Here is an 18,388-nt window from a genome sequence, read left to right as displayed (position 1 = left end):
ATCTCCTCCATAAAACAATGTTGACTGGCATTAATTACATCCCTATCCTTTAGTTCTTTATCAATTGAATTTATCAGCTTTTCCATTATTGTGCCTAGGATTGATGTCAGGCTTCTGCACTCCTCTGTGCTATTGGATGCCAAATCACCATTGTGGCAAAACAGGCCACTTCTATCTATGACTTGTCAGAAGACGGAGCTTCTTCCTATAAGGCATAGACCTGGCTATGGCAGTCCATGCATTCATGACCAACTTACTTGATTTTTTGCAACTCCTGTGTTCCAGTGAAGACACAGATGCTCTGAAAATGCACCAACTTCTCCAAAATGCAACCATCACTCAGCCACATGGGTTACCCCATTGCCTTGGTGCTCCACTCCATGTGCAGCCTTCTTATTCCATGCAGAGTTCATTCACGTTTCCTGATACTCAGAGCCTTCCAGGGGATTGGCCCAGCTACCTGAGAGGTCATCTGTCTCTCTGCGGTATAACTTCCCATGATAATTATGTTCCACAAGAACAATCACACTATTTAAAATTGTAGGATTTTAATTGAACATTGGTATAAATAGTATATGTGGAAGCAACAGAATCTCTGTTCTTGTGTTTTCCGTTTTAAGTTGAGCAAGACAGTACAGCTTGTACTGCCTTCCCCTAAACTGTTTACCTGACGACACACTGATGAAGAAGAAATGCATCCGATGGTTCCAGGCCTAATTTAAAATTAAAAAAGCCTTGTGGCTTTGAATATTTCTGTTCTCTCAAAAGAGTATCTAATAAATATTAATACCCCATTCCCCTAAATGGAATGATTCTTATAAGTAAAGTGCTAACAGTTTTGTTTGGCTCTATATAAGACGCAAGTACGGACAATTCCTACTCTGTAAACCTTGCAATATAAACAAGACAGATGTGGAATAAATAGTAAGCTTTGACGGGTGGACGACTTAGCATATTTTAAAGAGGTGCTATTGACTTGTGGACAGACTAGAAGAAGAAGGTTGTCTGGGGGGCCTGAACAGCCAGAACATTCAATGCATGTGGAGCATTTGGAAGAAGGTATGGAGATGGTGGTGGGGAAAACAGACAAATGGGACATTGACGCTGGCGGTATTGGTAGAGCAAAAGGGAGATTGTTGTGCCTATACAGTTTTTTTAAGAGTTGATACAGAGTGGTGCACTGAATAACCAACAATAGCATTCTTAAATACACCTCTACCTCGATATAACGTTGTCCTCGAGAGCCAAAAAAATCTTACATAGGTGAAATTGTACTTGCTTTGATCCGCCGGAGTGCGCAGCGCGCCCCCCCCTCTTAAACCTAAGTGCCTATGTTTTGCTTTTATTACTACTGTATTCAATGAAACATTTCCCTTCATTAAACATTAGGCCACATAAAATAACAGGGTTACCATATTTCAGCAAGCAAAAAAGAGGACGGGAGGAGCCCCGCCCCTGCCCCCCCACTTCCCGCCCCCCCAGAACTCCCAACCCTCCCTGCTCCTTGTCCCCTGACAGCCCCCCCCCAGAACTACCGACCCATCTAAACCCCTCTGCTCCCTGTCCCCTGACTGCTCCAATCCCTCTCCCCACTCCTGCCCCCTGACAAGCCCCCCCAGAACTCCCAAACACCCCCCCCCGCTTCTTGTCCCCTGACTGCCCCCTCCTGGGACCCCTGCTCCTAACTGCCCTCCAGAACCCCACCCCCTATTTATGTACAGGCGTGACTACCTGCCCTTTCCTGGTTATTATACGCGGCCAGTCCGCATCCACATCCAGTAGTTAAAAAAACAACAACAAAAACTAATAATTTAAATTGGAATTTCATCCATTAATAAGTATTTATTATATAGTTAAAACCATTCTATTGAAGGACAGATATTAAATAACACTAAATATGTTAATGTTCAAAACAATATTAAAAATTTGAAAATTTAGAGCATGGAAACCAAAATAGCTAAAATTTAGTTTAAGCCTCCCTGTTCCTTGTCCCCTAACTGCCCCCCTCCTAACACCCCCCCCCCAAACTGCCCCCTAGGACCCTATCCCCTACCTGTATCCTGACTGCCCAAAACCTTCTCCACCCCCCCTCCAAAAAGCCCCCCCCGAACTCCCGACCCCATCCCTGTCTCTTGCCTGCCCCCTCCAAAATCTCCCTGCCCCTTCTCCTGCCCCCTGGCCCCCTTACCCTGCCACTCAGAACATGGTGTTGGGCTCTGTGCGGAGCCGGACACATGGCTGTGCTCCCCAGCGCAACACACAACCCGATCCCTGCCCCTGCACAGTGCTGCCGGAGTGGGGCGCTGGGCTGCAGGGGAGGAGGAGCTGCCGAGGCCCGATGCAAACGGCCCGGCCGGCCGGCTCAGAATGCAGTGAGGAAGGGGGGGGAGGGAGGAGGAGCTCTACAGCTGCGCCGGAGTCCAGCCTGGCAAGCTGCAGGGGGAAGGGCTCTGGCTGCCAGAGCCCCATGTGAGCGGCTGACTTTCCTGCAGCCCTCCCAGCCGCTCGCTCACTCTGCTCTGCATGGGGGGGGAAATCCCGGACATTTTTAGTGATTTACAAATTCCCCCCGGACGCTATTTTTAACACAAAAAGGAGGACATGTCCGGGTAAATCCGGACGAATGGTAATCCTAAATAACATGCACATATGTCGTGTAGAACCATCTAACATACAGATAGCTGTGGAGTCAAACGGACATTAGTATGTTATGAATATCAACTTCAGTTCCAATAGGGAAGAATTTTTTGTATGGTTTAATCTGTAAGTGCCCTGTTAGGTAGGTAGCTATACTTCCATGGAGCTCACTCTTTCAAGTCTTTTTATTAAAAAATGGAGAATGCTAGTTTAGATCTGACCAACAACTGGACTCAACACATTTAAGGAGACAAATGATATTTGAATACAAACTAGAGTATGTGATAGTCAAGTATCTCTTTTTATTTAAAAAATATTGTTTAAACTGATTAGCTCATACCTAAGACATTGTTTTGAAATTCTCAAATGAGCATGCGCTCAGGGCTTGAAGAATTTCCAACGTATACTTCTACGAAAAGCTGAATCTCAATATTCTCCTGTCCCATCCTAACTAGTCATAGATATTTAGTTTCCATTTACGCATCTTCATTTCCCCAGTAAATCAATCATGTCCCTCAGATGATCTGCTAATGATGTTTCCCTGCTCCATTAATGCTGACTCCAAATCACTTCTGCTTTTGAAAATCATTCCTCGCTTCTCCCCCCGTTGCCCCCTCCCTCCAAAAATAAAAGTTCTACTCCTTGCTCTGGCTCTCCCGGCACACAGGAGAGCCTTGGTTTCACATCTCCTCCTCAACCTGGGACCTCTGCTCCCCTCTCCCCCCTCCCATCCCATGAAAAGAACAGCAACCCAGCACCTGCTCTGCTCTGTCTTTGCCCTTTCACATCCTGTGAAAACGGTAGTGTCTTCAGCTGCTTTACACTCTCCTGGAAAAAGAATTAGCATTGCCTAAGCTATTATTCCATTCCTTCCTGTCATCACCCCCGGAGGAGAGCTTTAGTGCCCAGAAACATTTGGTGCTTTCCACACACCACTGTTGCCAACTCTCATGATTTTATGGATGTATCATGGTATTTGTTTTTCTTTAAAGCTTTAGCTCTGGAAGTCAGTTGACTTGCATGAGAATCTGTTTTTAATTTAAAAAAAAAAAAAAAAAGTTTCTAGCCCTCAAGTTTGCAGAGAAATGCTTTGAACGTGAATCAGTTGTAGTCTTAAAGGCTCATAAGCCAGTAGCTTAAAATAAAATTTTGATGTGTTTTTTTGTTTGTTTGATGGCTGACTCATTTTGAAGCTGTTGAGTTTGGTGATACTGGTAGAGACACAGGAAGACACAAGTGTCTACCTCAGCTTACCCCACTCGGATCACTTGCCGGGAATCTGTGCCTACTTACCCAAAATGACCAGGCAGGTGGGTTTTTAAAGCCCTTCATCTAAATGTGCTTTAAGAGACTGAAGTATTCAAATTTTTGGGGCTCGTACAGTGCGTGCTCCCATCCTAGGTGTGCCACAGATTTAAAGTGATAACACTGCACACACAAATGTACTTTCTGGTGATATGAGAGGTAAAGAAAAGGAAGTTCTGCATGGAGCCCTGACAATTCTCCCACCCTTCTTTCCTTAACCAGTCTCTCTAGCCACTGGCCTTCCAGTGGTGGATTGGACAAGATTCCCAGCTACACTGCTTCTTAAAGGGACTCTATCCACTTAAGTTACACATCTGACTGAAAAATTTTACCATATGATCAATAACACCAACGATTACTGTAACTGAAAGATTAGAGAGAAGAAAACACTTTTTTCGGTGGTTACTTTGTGCATTAGACAGTACTTTTTTTTAGTCAGTTTCATTATTTCCTCTATATAGACAGTTTCCCCTTTTGTTCTCTTGTGTGTATGTGGGGAGGTACCACTCAGTAGGAGGGAAGAGAAAAAAACATTAGAAATAGGAAAATGTGATTGTAAAACCACAACAATTGGCAGGAGGCTGTGGGCAGATATATCATCAAACTCCTTTTAACTAGCTTTGTTTTTCTTTAATTAACTAGAATTCAAGTTGATAACCTTTTAATTGTCCAAGATCGTGGCTGTTGCATGGTACTTCAGTGAGTGCCTGCCCAACACTCTTCAGCTCCTGCAGCCCTAGTGGGGCCAGAAATCACTGGGGTTTTGCCCCAAGTGGCAGTGCAGACACACTAGCTTTAGACCACTAGGTGGATCAGTCCTAATAGACACATGCATTGTATCTGCTAATCTTTTTTGGAAAGACTTCATATTACATAAATCACTTCAATATTTTATGTGAAAACTATTGGTACTCGTTAACACAATTTAAAATAACGTTATTTAGAAGAGGGAGCTAACTTGGTGCATGCTAAACCAGATCTATATTTTAAAGTATATTTTAGAGAGATTAGAAACTTCGTCTTCTTCACACCTACCATGCTTTCCCTTGTATACTGAAACAAAAACAATGGAATTTTCTTCATCTTTGATTTTTGAGTCACTTCCAGGAACTGTAACCAGAATAGATTTCCTGTTATGTAAATACTGTACTTTATTTATTCAAGATAGTTTGTCTTACGCAACTGAATGATACTCATTTATTGCAAGGAATTATGTTGTCTGATCTGGGGTCACTATTTGTGTCCAGTTGTTAGTAGATTTAAAAAATGTGGACTTCATTATTTTAGTTTTTTGTATTCTGACCAAATATTGACTTATCAGTATGATCTTCCCATTTTTTTCTGAAAAGGTATTGCCTGCTTGGTAGGATCCTGTTGATATTTGGGATGTTTCAGAATGCATGCTTGAAATATAAGTGTCTGTTTCATTCTAGTTGGCTCTGTTAAGTAATCCTTATGAATTTTCCCTTTGGTGATGAATAGTAATGTTACTATAATCAAGGGTCAGCCAACAATTCTAATGAACGTTTCCCAATTTCAGTGTTCATATTCTAGCAGCAGAGTTTGTCAAGTGGAAAACTGGTACTGTATATAAGATCTTTGCATCTCACTGAACAATTATGGGATTGAGATGCTTGTTGTGCATTTATGCACCTTAACTTTTTTTAAAGAATGTAAACAAATATGAGTGTCCTATTTGTTTTTCGTATTTTGAGGGGGGGAAAAAACAGTGAGGTACTTAACTTTAAAATAAGACCACTGTACATGCGTATTAATGACATTACAAACCAGTTGGGCCAAACATCCTTATCAAGACATGTATTTATTGTTCAGGTTAGGCCATATCTACTGTTATGAGCAATCTTGGTAAAACCAATAAATGCATCTCTTAAGTTATCTATATGCATGATAGACCACAGTATGTGTGGCTACCAAAAAAAGAATGCCATAATGTGTATGTTTCCACACATGGTAGCAACTCTATGGACTTCGTTATATACTTTTTTTTTTTAAAAGACTAAAAAAAGGACAAAAAATAATTGTGTGGGTTTTTTTGGCTTGAATATTTTTAGTGGGTAGGAGGATTTTACATTGAAGTAAAAGCTAGAAACATAGTATGAGTAAGATTTATAAGTTCACTAGCTACTGCAGGTTAAAACTTAGACCATCCTTCCTTGTGTTTCAGCTGTCATTGAGGGAAAAGCTGTGTAATGTGGAGTGACTTTAAAGTATCAAGCTTTCAGCTGTATGTTGGTAACGAGAAGTATTTAGATAAGTTGTGCTTTTTAGATTAGTTTTGCTTCCATTTTCTTGACACCACTTCTCTGATGAGGGGCAAAATTATTTCTGTCCCAAAATGACTGTACGAGTCTTTAGTTCCTGATTAAAATATGTATCCTGCAAGTTCAGCTTTTTGTGAATTGGAAGTTTTGTATCCTGTTGCAAAATTTCTAGCGTTCATTTGACAAAGTTCTATCAAAATAGTTAGTGTTTTGCAGAAGTAAATGCTAAAATCAAAAAGACTCTCTTCCATTCTCCACCAGTATCTCCAGGCAGATAGTTTCCTCTAAATTGTTTTTCTTTGAATGAATCTTTCCATACATTGTTTAAAGAAAGTTTGAGCTAAATAGTATTGTCTGGTTTTGAGTTATGAGTGTGTAGGAAGGGGATGTGGAGGTGGAGGGAAATAGCTTATTTTTTTTTTTTTTTAAACAATAGGAAATTTGTCACTTGTATAACAACGCAAAACTGGCATGACAACTGGCCTCAGTGAGGAATGCGAATCAAGACAAATTTAGAAAAAGATTTTGAATCTTTGAAAGTGAATAGCAGTTAGTTATGTGTTTGTGTGTGCAAACACAGAACTGTATAATCTGATAACTAGCCTTGGGATAAAAATTGCTAATTTTGTTCCAATTTAGCATAAATTACATATTGTATATTTATGCACCTGGGAGAAGGTTTGCAGCTGGGGGAACTCTGATCTTCCATATAGTGGAAGGAAGGATTTGGCCAGCATCTGAACTCTCAATGGGGTCAAAGGATGTAGTTCCACAGCGCTTGGACTCCTTTGCATGTTCAGTGGAGGCGTCAGCTGAGCTGGTGGAGTCCTACTGCTAGTTCCATGGAAGAGCCAGTTGTCTAGATGAAATGTACCTTATCTGTACTCTGCAGTTCTTACAGGAATGATACCAGTGCACAGTTACTCCTAGATAGTAATATGGTTTCATAAGAACTGTGTCAATGTCTGAATGTACGTCCGAGAACTTTGCACTGATACGGTTTGATGAAGTTCAGACTTCATTTATTACCTGGATGCTCTAAGGATTTCTGGAACTCTTCCTCTTTCTACTCTCCTTTATCTTACAAAGATATTCCATCCTAGTCCCTGTGGAAAAATAAACACATTTCATCCAAAACGTTTTTGGGGCAGATCCTCAGCTGGTGAAAATTGAAAGCAGTGGAGCCATGAGAACACCAGCTGAGTCTGTCCTTTTTTTTTGTTTCGAGTAAAAGTTGATAAATGAATAATGTAGATGGAAATTCTCGGAGTGAAATTAATGTTGCTGTAGAAACTTTACATGTTACATATACTATGTGGGTGGTGATGTGGTTGATTGGGTTTTTTCCCCATGTACTGTAATTTTAAACTTCTGATGTTCCCAGATACTTATACAGATACTGTGTATTTCATGGTATGCACTTCAGAAAATAACACAATGCCCTTGATCCTACACAATGCTCAGTGCAAGAATCTGCTCATGTGGAGTTATTGCAGGATTAGGGCCTAAAGCATTAAATCACGCACTTTACAACAGCATTAACCCCTCCCCCCTGAAAATATTGCATATATGCAGTATGGCAGAGTGAAGAGCCCTACAGCAATGTTAATCCATATTTATTGCCCATATGTAGTAGTTCCTGTTAAACCGATACCATGGAATGTTCCTTTTAACTGAATGTATACTACAAAATAGACAGGGGGTTGTCCAGTGTGGAAGAGTTCACAAGGTACAGTCCCTATAATTGTGTTAAGTGTACTAATTTTTGCTACCTTAGCTTCTCAAGCTTAACGTTGCATAAATGTGAGTGTATAAAGACTTCATACATACAATTTTATGTTCAAAAAAAATTCAGCTTTTGAGCATAACATAAATATAGTCTAATAAGGCGTGTGTATGTACATGTACATGTACATGTGTGTGTATGTGTGTATATAATGTAATTACAAATAATATAGCATTAAGGGTTGAAATGGTAGTTCAAAAGTCAGAAAATTCCAACGAGAACCTTAACTTTGCCCCCTTCGCATATTCATTAAGTGAGTTATTACATGATCACACAACTAAATAAATAGAAATTATGAAATATTTCTTCAGAAAATGAGTTATTCCAGTCTGGCATACAAAAGATGCTCTTTTCTCAGAGTTTGCTGTAATTTGGTCCAGGTTGGTATATATGACCTCTGAGAGCAGAACCACCAATGATACTTTGGCATATACATAGAAGTTCTAGAAAGCAAAGTGACAGTTCTCAGTACAGTGTGTGATATTCATGGGTTCTTTGGACCTTCACCAGGTCTTTCATTGTGGCTTGCCACTTTAAACATTGCTATCTTTCAATTCTTCTTTACAAAATGGTTGCACAACTCTATGCTCCATTCATAGATTCATTGTCATATATGTTAGAATGTAACAAATACAAAACAGTCTTAAGACTGTGAACTTAACTGGACTTCTTAAACAATGAATATTCAGCAGCTTATGCTGATTGCATGTGTTTGTTGTTGTGGGGTTTTACCCTTGCCTTTTCGTTTTCTATAATATGCCATTGTGATCTGGAACTTTGCCAGGTACAGTATATAAAGAATGCTTAGAACCTGGCAGCAGTGACAGTCGCACTAGCCTTGTATAAGTGTCTTGCCGTGCATGCCATGCACGTTTGTGATGCTGTGAGGTTTGTGGCATGCATGAGTTGCACTGATCTGCCTCACTGCAGAAATGAGTTTGCCACATTGTTTTGAAAACTGCTATGCAGTCTCTTCTTCCCTCCTGCTTTTGTTTTTCTTGTTCACTGAGCACTTCTTATTTTAAGGTGGACTCTTTGGCACCTGTTGCTCAGACTGGTAATCTGGAAAACCTTAGCCAGTCACCTCCTTCAACTCCTCCTACAAGACAGGTAAAAAACAAAACAACCCCCACCCTCCCCATCCTATTACCATGTAAGAATACTTGACCCCTTTCCCCCACACACAATTTTTCTTTTAATCTTCACCATTACATGAATCCGTATAACTCCACGGACAAAGAAGTGGGAGCAGAACAGAAGGCATTCTGTCCTGCACTGGACTAGCTCAGTTCCCATCCTATCAGTCATTTTCCTGCTCATACAGGAAGCAAGGATACTCCGCCACGTCTGTCTTTCTTCCCAGAAGACATTTTCCATCAAATGAAGGAAGGAAGGAAGCTCTCAAGAGGGAAACTGTAGCCTGGGACAGGGGCTCAGAATCTCAGTAGTCAGTCCCATTCCCTCATAGGAGGCAACTGAGCTTTTTCCTCCTGCATTCTCACCTTTTTCTATCCCTCTGAGTGTATCACTTTCCGGATCTACCTGAGCTTGTCTCTGACAATGTGGAGATGATCCCTCCTGACCCTCATCCTTTTTGGCAGGCCACTCAATGTAATATTTTTCTTTCCCGACTGTTCTGCATCAGAGGTTAGATTTCCTGTGCCACCCACTCTCACTGGGTTCTTTACTCTCCGTTCTGTCAGTCTTCCCACTACTGAGCTGATCACTGTCAATCAGCTGAGCAGTGTACAAGCAAATGAGTATTATGCAAGCAGTTCTTTCCTAGGTGCTGCATACATAATACTCTCTTGGTGGCTGGTTTTCCCAAATTATTGGTCCCAGTATAGGCACTCCTTTTTTAGTCAGCATCTCCGATGCTCCATTGTGACCTGGAGTGTGTGTCCGTCCCTGCCTATGCATGTACCAAATAACCAAAGATGCAAGAACAAATTCAGATTCCACAAATTGCAGATGATTTCCCTTAGTTTGAATGAGAGCAACAATGTGTCAAATCCGGGCCATACAAGAACAGGAGGACTCCAGTAACCTAGCAGTTTCCCCTGAGAGAGTTCTTCTCAGATCAGTTCTCTGTGCGTTTGGAAATCCTCATTGGCCAGAAAAAGCTTATTATGTTCAGAAGAGCACCAGATCCAGCTCTCTGCATGATGCTGACCCGGCATGGAGCCAAATAGATGGCATTTTTTCTGTCTCAAAAGGCTTTCTATCACAAGTATTCAGTTCTCCTAAGAGGCACACTTTTTCCCCTGGATAGATTCTTAGCTGGTTACCTTATATGCAAACTGATCCCTACTGATTTGAGGTCTGGTTTCATCATCTAACATTTGCAGAAATTTCATTAGCATATAGCCTATTTAAATGTGTGTGCCTCTCTCTGTAAAGTAGGTACTTACATGGCCCTCATCCTCCTAGGTTCTGAGCATCTCCCAAGTATTGCAATGGTTCCCTAATGTAGACGGGATTTGTGTAAGTGAAGAAATTTTTACGGAACGCTAAAGCCAATAACTGAGTTCTACATTCGGTCCTGAAAGTGGTGAGGTCCATGGTCATTCTTGGCTTTTGTGGGAATGAGTTCCACAGTCTAGGTCCAGTTCCTTTCAATCTCCTGCACTTGTAAGCCTCCCTGTGTTGATAGACTGTTTCTTTGTTCTGGTGGACGTTAGCTGTTCTGGGAGGTGCTGGTTGAGGGGAAGAGGTGATACCATAGGTACTATAACTATTCACAGTTCTCATGGAAGGTTTGAGTATCAAAGCAGAGCCCTTTAACTAGACTGTGTGCATTAATTGATGGAGCTAGGGCAGAGCTCAGAGCACTGGGTTGAGGTGTTCACAGCTATCTGGGCTGTTAAGTAGACTGGCTACTGCATTTTTTGCCAGCTGGAACTGTAGGGTGTGTGGCTTTGTTCATACGTATGAGTTGCAGTTAATGGAATTGGCATGTCATGAATGTGTGGATCACCGCCATTGCCAGCTCTGTGTTGCATAGGATGGAGTGCAATCTTGAAAGTGAGCAGTTTTATTAACATGTCTATTTTGGCATCCAGTAACATTGAGCAGCCTAAAAGGACTCCATGGCTGCAGGCTGAATTTTCTCCATGCATGAGGAATGCAGCTATTTGGAGCCATCATTTGAAATCTCAAATGAAAAAGTACCGGGCTAACTAGTAAAGTTGTGATGAATGAATGACAGCCTCATACAAGTTTTAAAAATCTTTCCAGAATCCCTGCCCAAACTGGCCTATACATAAATCCTCGGGATTAGATGTCTGAAAAGTTTCAACTTCTAAAGTTCAGCTGTTCTGATGCATATTTATTCAAAAAAGTCTTTTGTATTCTTTCCGTGCTTGAGATAAAATATTTCAATCTCTCAGAACTCAAACAGTGAAGCAGATTTTGCTCAGACCTTGCAGAAGAAGAAACTTACTTTTAAGCTGTGACCAAGCATGGAAGACTTCAGCTGGGGAAAAGGGGGTGGGGGGTGGAGGGGAGAGAAAAGTGTGTATGTGTGTTTAAATATAAATTTATGATCATGATAAAAACTCTGCAAGGGGAGAGGGTGGCCAGGAAGAAGTTGACTGTTTTGTAATGGAGATCTTAATGAAATCTTACAGCATTTGCTATGGTAGAATGCTCTAGGTAGTCCGTATTCTAGTATGATAGAAATTCATTGCTGGGGATTGTCCAGTTGGGATGCTACTGTGTGACAGAAGTGTTGCATTCGCTGCTTTGCAGAGTCTATGCAAAATGCAAGGATTTCTGCTCTAATTCTGAATTGGCTTTTTTCTCTTTGTCAGAAAATAAACATGACTGTCAGGTTGTTTTTTGCCCTTTACCTGTAATATCTCTAGTAGAGTGCTCCTCTTTGCACACAAGTAAACATTTACCTATTTTTCTCAAAGTACAAAACGCAGAGGAAAATTTGTATTGTTCCTCTCTTAAATATTTGATCATTGGTTTAGTGAAATAAAGGTAGCAAACACCGATACAGGAGTTGACAGAATAAAATCTCACATAAAAATGTCAAGTCTTGGATTTTTCTTTGATCTGCACATACTTTCAGGATGACTGGAGATAACTGCAGTGGATAAGAATGCTTTAGAAAATTGTTAGAACCAATAATTTATTGACTTCACTTTGAGTAGTTAAGGCAATACTGTTTTCAGTGATGTCCCAATGTTACCATCAGTGGAAAGTTAATCATAATCCATCTAGATATTTATAGGTCCTCATACCTGTAGTATGAGCATCTGAGATTTGCCTTGGTTGGGTTATGAAGTCATTGCCAAGTGCTGAACACAGAAAACTTGTAGTCCTTTTTATTTTCCTTAAATTAAAAAAATTTTGCGCTCTCCAGTGATGAAGATTTAGGATGCATTTCTCCTGGTTTCTTCAGCAGTTTTTTTTATTATTTTTCTTTTTTATTTATGTTATAGGTCAACAGTGCCCAAGACCCCTGGTCAAACTGGAAATCTGGAAACGTGGACAATGCAAATTCTGGTGATGGCTGGGCAACCAAACCTGAAAGTGCAGGGGGGCAGAAAAACACCACTTCGAACAACTGGGAGGGAGCAGCACAATTTGGGCACCCACAGGCCTATCAAGGCCCAGGTCAGCTAAATGCTCCCATGAATGATTTGTTCAGTCTCTAAATAATCTGGACCAGAATGTTGGTATGAATGAGGATCACTGTACAGTAGTGTCCCTTTTCTATACTGTGAAAAGTTTATAAACATAACAAACATTCACATGGTAGGACAGGGTAGGCACATTACTCAATGATGAGGGAAAGACAATTGCAGAAAATGTTGCAATGGCCAAAGTATTAAATACCATTTTTGTTTGTTTCCACCAGAAAGGTTAGCAGTGATGGGACCACTAACATAACATAACATAGCAGATGCATGGAATGAAAATTTTTCACTCCATGCATCTGATGAAGTGGGTTTTTTACCCACAAAAGCTTATGCCCAAATAAATCTTAGTCTTTATGGTGCCACTGGACTCCTCGTTTTTGTGGATACAGACTAACACAGCTACCCCTCTGATCAGTGATGAGCTGCCAAAATCTTAACAACTGGTTCCCTACCAGGTCTTCAGCGGCACTTTGCCGGTGGGTCCTTCACTCACTCTGGGTCTTCGGCGGCACTTTGGCAGCGGGTCCTTTGGTGCCGCCGAAGACCCGGAGCAAGTGAAGGACCCACCGCTGAAGACTCGGAGCACCGCCCGGTGAGTACAAGCCCCACGTGTTCGGTGGCTGGTTTTTTTTTAGTCATCCCTGCCAGGGCCCTGTCAAAACTGTTTGTTTGTTTGAATCAGGCCCTGCAGTTCCTAAAGCTGGCCCTGCACATCCGGGTTGCAAAATTGTATCGGGGGCCAGATAGGGAAGGCTGTGCATCCCAAAAGAGCCTGTCTCCCCCGACCGTCCCCCCCCAGAACCCGCAACCCATCAATGCCCCCTGCTCCTTGTCCCCTGACCACCCCCTCTCGAGACACCCCCACCCCAGGATCCTACTCCCTACCCAACTCGCCTCACTCCCTGTCCCCTGACTGCCTTGACCCCATCCATCACCACCCCGACAGACCCCCGGAACTCCCACCCCGTTCCCCATCCCCTGACTGCCTGCTCCAAAACCTTTGCCTGCTCCAACTGCTCCCTGCCCCTTATCCAACCCCTCCTCCCAGCCCCGGTCTGGCCCCCTTACCATGCTGCTCAGGGCAGTGTGTATGGATGCCGCGTGGCCTCTGGAGCTTGCAGCCCCAGCGCCTTACCCTGCCACTTTGAGCGGCAGGAGCTGCAGAGCTGCCCAGGAGCGGTCCAGAGCGCTGGCGCCGGCGGCTCAGCCCGCTGAGGCTCTGTGAGAGGGGGGAAGCTGGGGAGCCTCCCCAGCCGGGAGCTCAGGCGGGCCCACAGGTTGGAGTTTGCCCACCCCTTTAACAACTGGTTCTAAACCGGCTTCTAAATTTAACAACCGGGTTGCGTGAACCGGCTCCAACTCACCACTGCCTCTGATGCTCACTCATATATTGAACATCCGTGTAAATGATAGGATCTGAGGCTAAAATAGGGAAAGAACAAGTTAGATGTCTAAGTTGGCAGAGTCTGATGAGATACCCCCTAGAATACTTAAGGAACTGGCTGAAGAGATTTCTGAGCCGTTAGTGATTATATTGAGAACTCGTGGAGGATTGGAGAGATCCCAGAAGACTGGAAAAAGAGCAAAAGTAGTACCCATCTATAAAAATGGGAATAAGGACAACACAGGAAATTATAGACCAGTCATCTTAATTTCAGTACCTGGAAAGATAATGGAGCAAATAAAACAATCCATTTGTAAGCACCTAGAAGAAAAGGTGATAACATCAACATGGACTTGTCCAGAACAAATCATGTCAAACCAACCTAATATCCTTCTTTGACAGGGTAAAAAGCCTTGTGGATGGGAGAAAGCAGTAGCTTGACCATAGTAAGGCTTTTGATACTGTGTCTCATGACCACCTCATAAGCAAACTGGTAAATGTAGCCTAGAGGAACATTCTATAAGATGGGTGCACAACTGGTTGGAAAACTGTACTCAGAGAGTAATCGTCAATGGTTCACAGTCCAGCTGGAAGGGCATATGGGGGAGGAGGATCTGTCCTGGGTTTGGTTCTATTCAATATCTTCATAAATTATTTGGATAATGGCATGGAGAGTACACTTAAAGTTTGTAGATGATACCAAGTTGGGAGGGTTGCTTTAGAGGATAGGATTAAGATTCTAAATGATCTTGACAAATTGGAGAAATGGTCTGAAATAAATAGAATGAAATTCAATAAGGACAAAAGCACAGTATTACACATAAGAAGGAATAATCGGTATAACATATACAAAATGTGAAATGACTGTCTAGGAAGGAGGACTGGAGAAAAAGATCTGGGGGTTATAGTGGATCACAAACTAAATACGAGGAGTCAATAAAATATTGTTGCAAAAAAGTGAACATCATTCTGGGATGTATTAGGAGGAGTGTTGTAAGCAAGACACAAGAAGTAATTCTTCCACTCTACTAAACCCTAAGGGCTCAACTGGAGCACTGTGTCCAGTTGTGGGCACCACACTTTTGGAATGATGTGGACAAATCGGAGAATCTCTAGAGGAGAGCAACAAAAACGAGTAAAGGTCTAGAAAGCATGTCTTACAAAGAAAGATTGAAAAAAATGGCAGTAGTCTGGAGAAGAGAGGACCAAGGGGGGGATGTGATAAGTCTTCAAGTATGTAAAAGGTTGTTAAAAAGAGGAGGCTGATAAGTTCTTTGTCAGCTGAGGATAGGACAAGAAGCAATGGGCTTCAGTTGCAGCAAGGGAGATTTAGGTTAGACGTTAGGAAGAAATTCTTAACTGTAAGGCAGTTAATACTGGAACAAATTACCAAAGGAGGTTGTGGGATCTCTGTAATTGGAAGTTTTTAAGAGCAGGTTAGACAAACACCTGTCAGGGATGGTCTAGATAATACTTAGTCCTGCCTTAGTGCAGTGGACTGGCCAAGATGACTTACCAAGGTCCCTTCCAGTCCTATGATTCTAATTCTATGGAGAAAAGTGGTGGACTCCTAAAATACTTCCTATAAAATGGCAATGATCTACATCAGTCCACCCTTTCAGAACTGCATGAAGAATTAGCAGGTAAGAGCCATGAGTGTTAAGAACAGAATCCTAGATATGTTGTTCAGCTCACATAGCTCTAACTTTTTGGGCAACATACAACTTTAAATCTGTGTGTTCCTGTTTCTGCCAACGCAAGGCCAGTAATACAAACACTCTATTTTTAAGCATTGCAGCCAGTATTTCAAAGAACTTTCTAGTCTTTTTAACACTGGAAGTCTAGATGAAGAGAGAGATTTATATTTGGGACATATTAGCTGGGAAAGTGTCAATTAAGTGCCCAATTAAAGAAAATACTGGTTCATTAAGGCAATCTATTTAATAGATTTGTTTTATTTGGATGTCTAGGTTTTATGGGATACATTTTAAATGAGGAGTCAAAAAACATTGAGCTGAATTAGTTCTCAATTTTTTCTTTTGAATATGGGGGGTGGGAGAGGAAGATCTTTGGCTCAGCAAAGTAGTAATACTTTTTTTTTTTTTTTTATCGCTTTACCCTTCTCCTACTTTAGCGGCTGCTGATGACGACGATTGGGATGATGACTGGGATGACCCAAAATCAACGGCACCATCTTACCTTGGCTATAAGGAGAGTGAGTCTTCTGAGGCAGGGGGCCCACAGCGTGGAAATACTCGTGCAGCTGCAATGAAATTACCACTTAACAAGTAATGATCAGCAAACTGGGAAAAACAATGTTAGAAATCAGAAGAAATTAAATATTGGGGCAGAGTTAAGATTGTAAAAGTTTATTTGAATAGGAATTTTTCCCCCTCACACGATTCACGCTGTCCTTCCACTTAAATGTGCAGTGTATGTAGTAGATATACAGATGTCACAAATTCAGCATTATCACTTCACAGCTGGAGCATGTAGAGAAAGATAGAGGCTACCTGAAACATATGACACAGGCATGTGTCTCTGGTGTGGTGTTTGTAGCCAATTGACTCATGAGTTTTTCCAGGATACTTATTGCCTTTCTAAACTTAAGGCCTGGTCTACCCCTAAAACTTTGGTTGACCTAACTCTGTCGTTCAGGGGTCTGACCCCTGAGGGACATAGGTAAGCCAACCTAAGTGCTGGTATAGACAAAGCTAGGTTGACAGAAGAATTCTTCCATCCCCCAAGCTACTGCCTCTTGGGCGGGTGGTGAATTTATCACAGTGATGGAAATACCCCTGGCATCACTGTTGCAAGTGTCTGCACTACAAATGCTACAATGGTGTAGCTGAAGTGTCGCAGCTGTGCCAGTATAGTGCTTGTAATATAGACATACCCTATAAAGCTTTTAATTTAGTTGTTTAATTAGTGATCTTGGCAGGTGAGGTTTCTTATCCACGGAACAGGATTGACTGTGCATGGTGCTCCAGAGTGGTGTCGTCTTGGACTCCAACTCTGACCTGAAAAGATTACTTCCAGGGATGGAAGTAGTTCAGTTTTTGGCTCTGCTGTGGCAACTGCCATCTCAACAAGGGTTCCAGTTGTGGTGATATTGCAATATTGGTTCATTAGGAATCAGAGTGAAACTAGAAACTCATCTTACACTGTCTGCTGAACAGCCATCAGTTGTTGCTGATATAGGGGTCAGCTTTAACAACCTAGAGCTGAAAGGCTGTATTACCCCATAATCTTCTGAACCTTCGATCCCCCCTCTGTTCCTTTTTTCTCTTTAAGATATGAAATCAAATACAATCAATTCCACTGTACAACTCTCTGAACTGGTTTTCAAGAGCACAGAAGTCCCTTTCCCCCTGCCTACTTTTGAAAGATCTCTTCCCCTCCCCATCACTGCTTAAAAGGAACTACTGGGGCTCAGCCCTGCAGCCTTCAATAGAATGAGCCAAATGTTGTTCCCAGTTATGCCAAATTGGCACTGATGTAACTCCAGTGGAGTCATTGGAATACATCCGTAATTGGTGCAACTCTATTGACTCCAGTGGATATATGCCAAATTGATACCAGTATAACTGGGAGCAGAATTTGACCTGGCATCTTGTCATAATTTAATAACCCCTTTCAGCCATGAGCCATGGCCTTTGTGGTTTAAATGTGGGAGGAAAAATAAAATCTAATGAACGTTGCAGAGGTCTCAATTTTTTAAACAGTCTTTAAATATCTTAATTTTAAAACTTTTGAAAGATATTAACACATTGCAGGTTTTAAAGTCTAAGGATGTGTCTACACTGCAATGTAAGCCTGTTGGTTCCTGGGCCTAGTGTGACCAGAAATTCCCGACTTTTATAAGAACATTCCCGATATTCAGAGCTTTTTCTTATATAGGCCCCTGTTACTCCCCACCCCATCCCAGTTTTTCACACTTGCTATCTAGTCACCCTTTGGTCAGCATGATTTGTGCGTAGACCGAAGGGGGGTTAGGCTTGAGCCTGAGTTTGAACCCTGGTATTACATTACAGTGTAGACACCTTACGTGGTGTGGTGCTGGGGAAGAGGCAAAAAAGACTTTTGCAGAACTGTGGCCACTCCGCTTTCACTCCTGTTAATGTAGAAATGGATGTTGCATTATCCTTTAACCTGTTTTCTGTGTCGCAAGGGATTTTTTTTAACTTATAAGTTTAAAATATTTTATTTTGTTCTTGGCATCCTGATGTCAGTTTCCTTGGGAATAGCAGCAACAACAAAACTCTTCCTGTTTTTAAGCTCTCCAAAGATCTTTCGTAATGTAATTAACAAAAAAAAATAAATGTCCAGGGAAAATGGGAAA

General features: G+C 41.8%; 1 protein-coding gene across 6 annotated transcripts in view; it reads left to right on the top strand.

Annotated features, from left to right (window-relative positions):
• Positions 1-18,388, top strand: part of LOC117874810 (probable palmitoyltransferase ZDHHC14) — a 343,602-nt gene that overhangs the window by 281,127 nt on the left and 44,087 nt on the right. For 5 of the 6 annotated variants that reach the window (XM_034765318.1, XM_034765321.1, XM_034765317.1 and 2 more), the window contains 3 exons: positions 9,037-9,120; positions 12,462-12,636; positions 16,181-16,334. In XM_034765318.1, coding sequence (XP_034621209.1) covers positions 9,037-9,120; positions 12,462-12,636; positions 16,181-16,334 — 413 coding nt within the window. The remainder of the gene's footprint in view (positions 1-9,036; positions 9,121-12,461; positions 12,637-16,180; positions 16,335-18,388) is intronic. The other variant, XM_034765319.1, reaches the window with a different exon arrangement.

Source organism: Trachemys scripta, chromosome 3 (assembly GCF_013100865.1).
Source record: "Trachemys scripta elegans isolate TJP31775 chromosome 3, CAS_Tse_1.0, whole genome shotgun sequence".
NCBI lineage: Eukaryota > Metazoa > Chordata > Testudines > Emydidae > Trachemys > Trachemys scripta.
The sequence above is the reverse complement of the archived record's forward strand: the minus strand, read 5'-3'. Positions and strand labels throughout refer to the sequence as shown.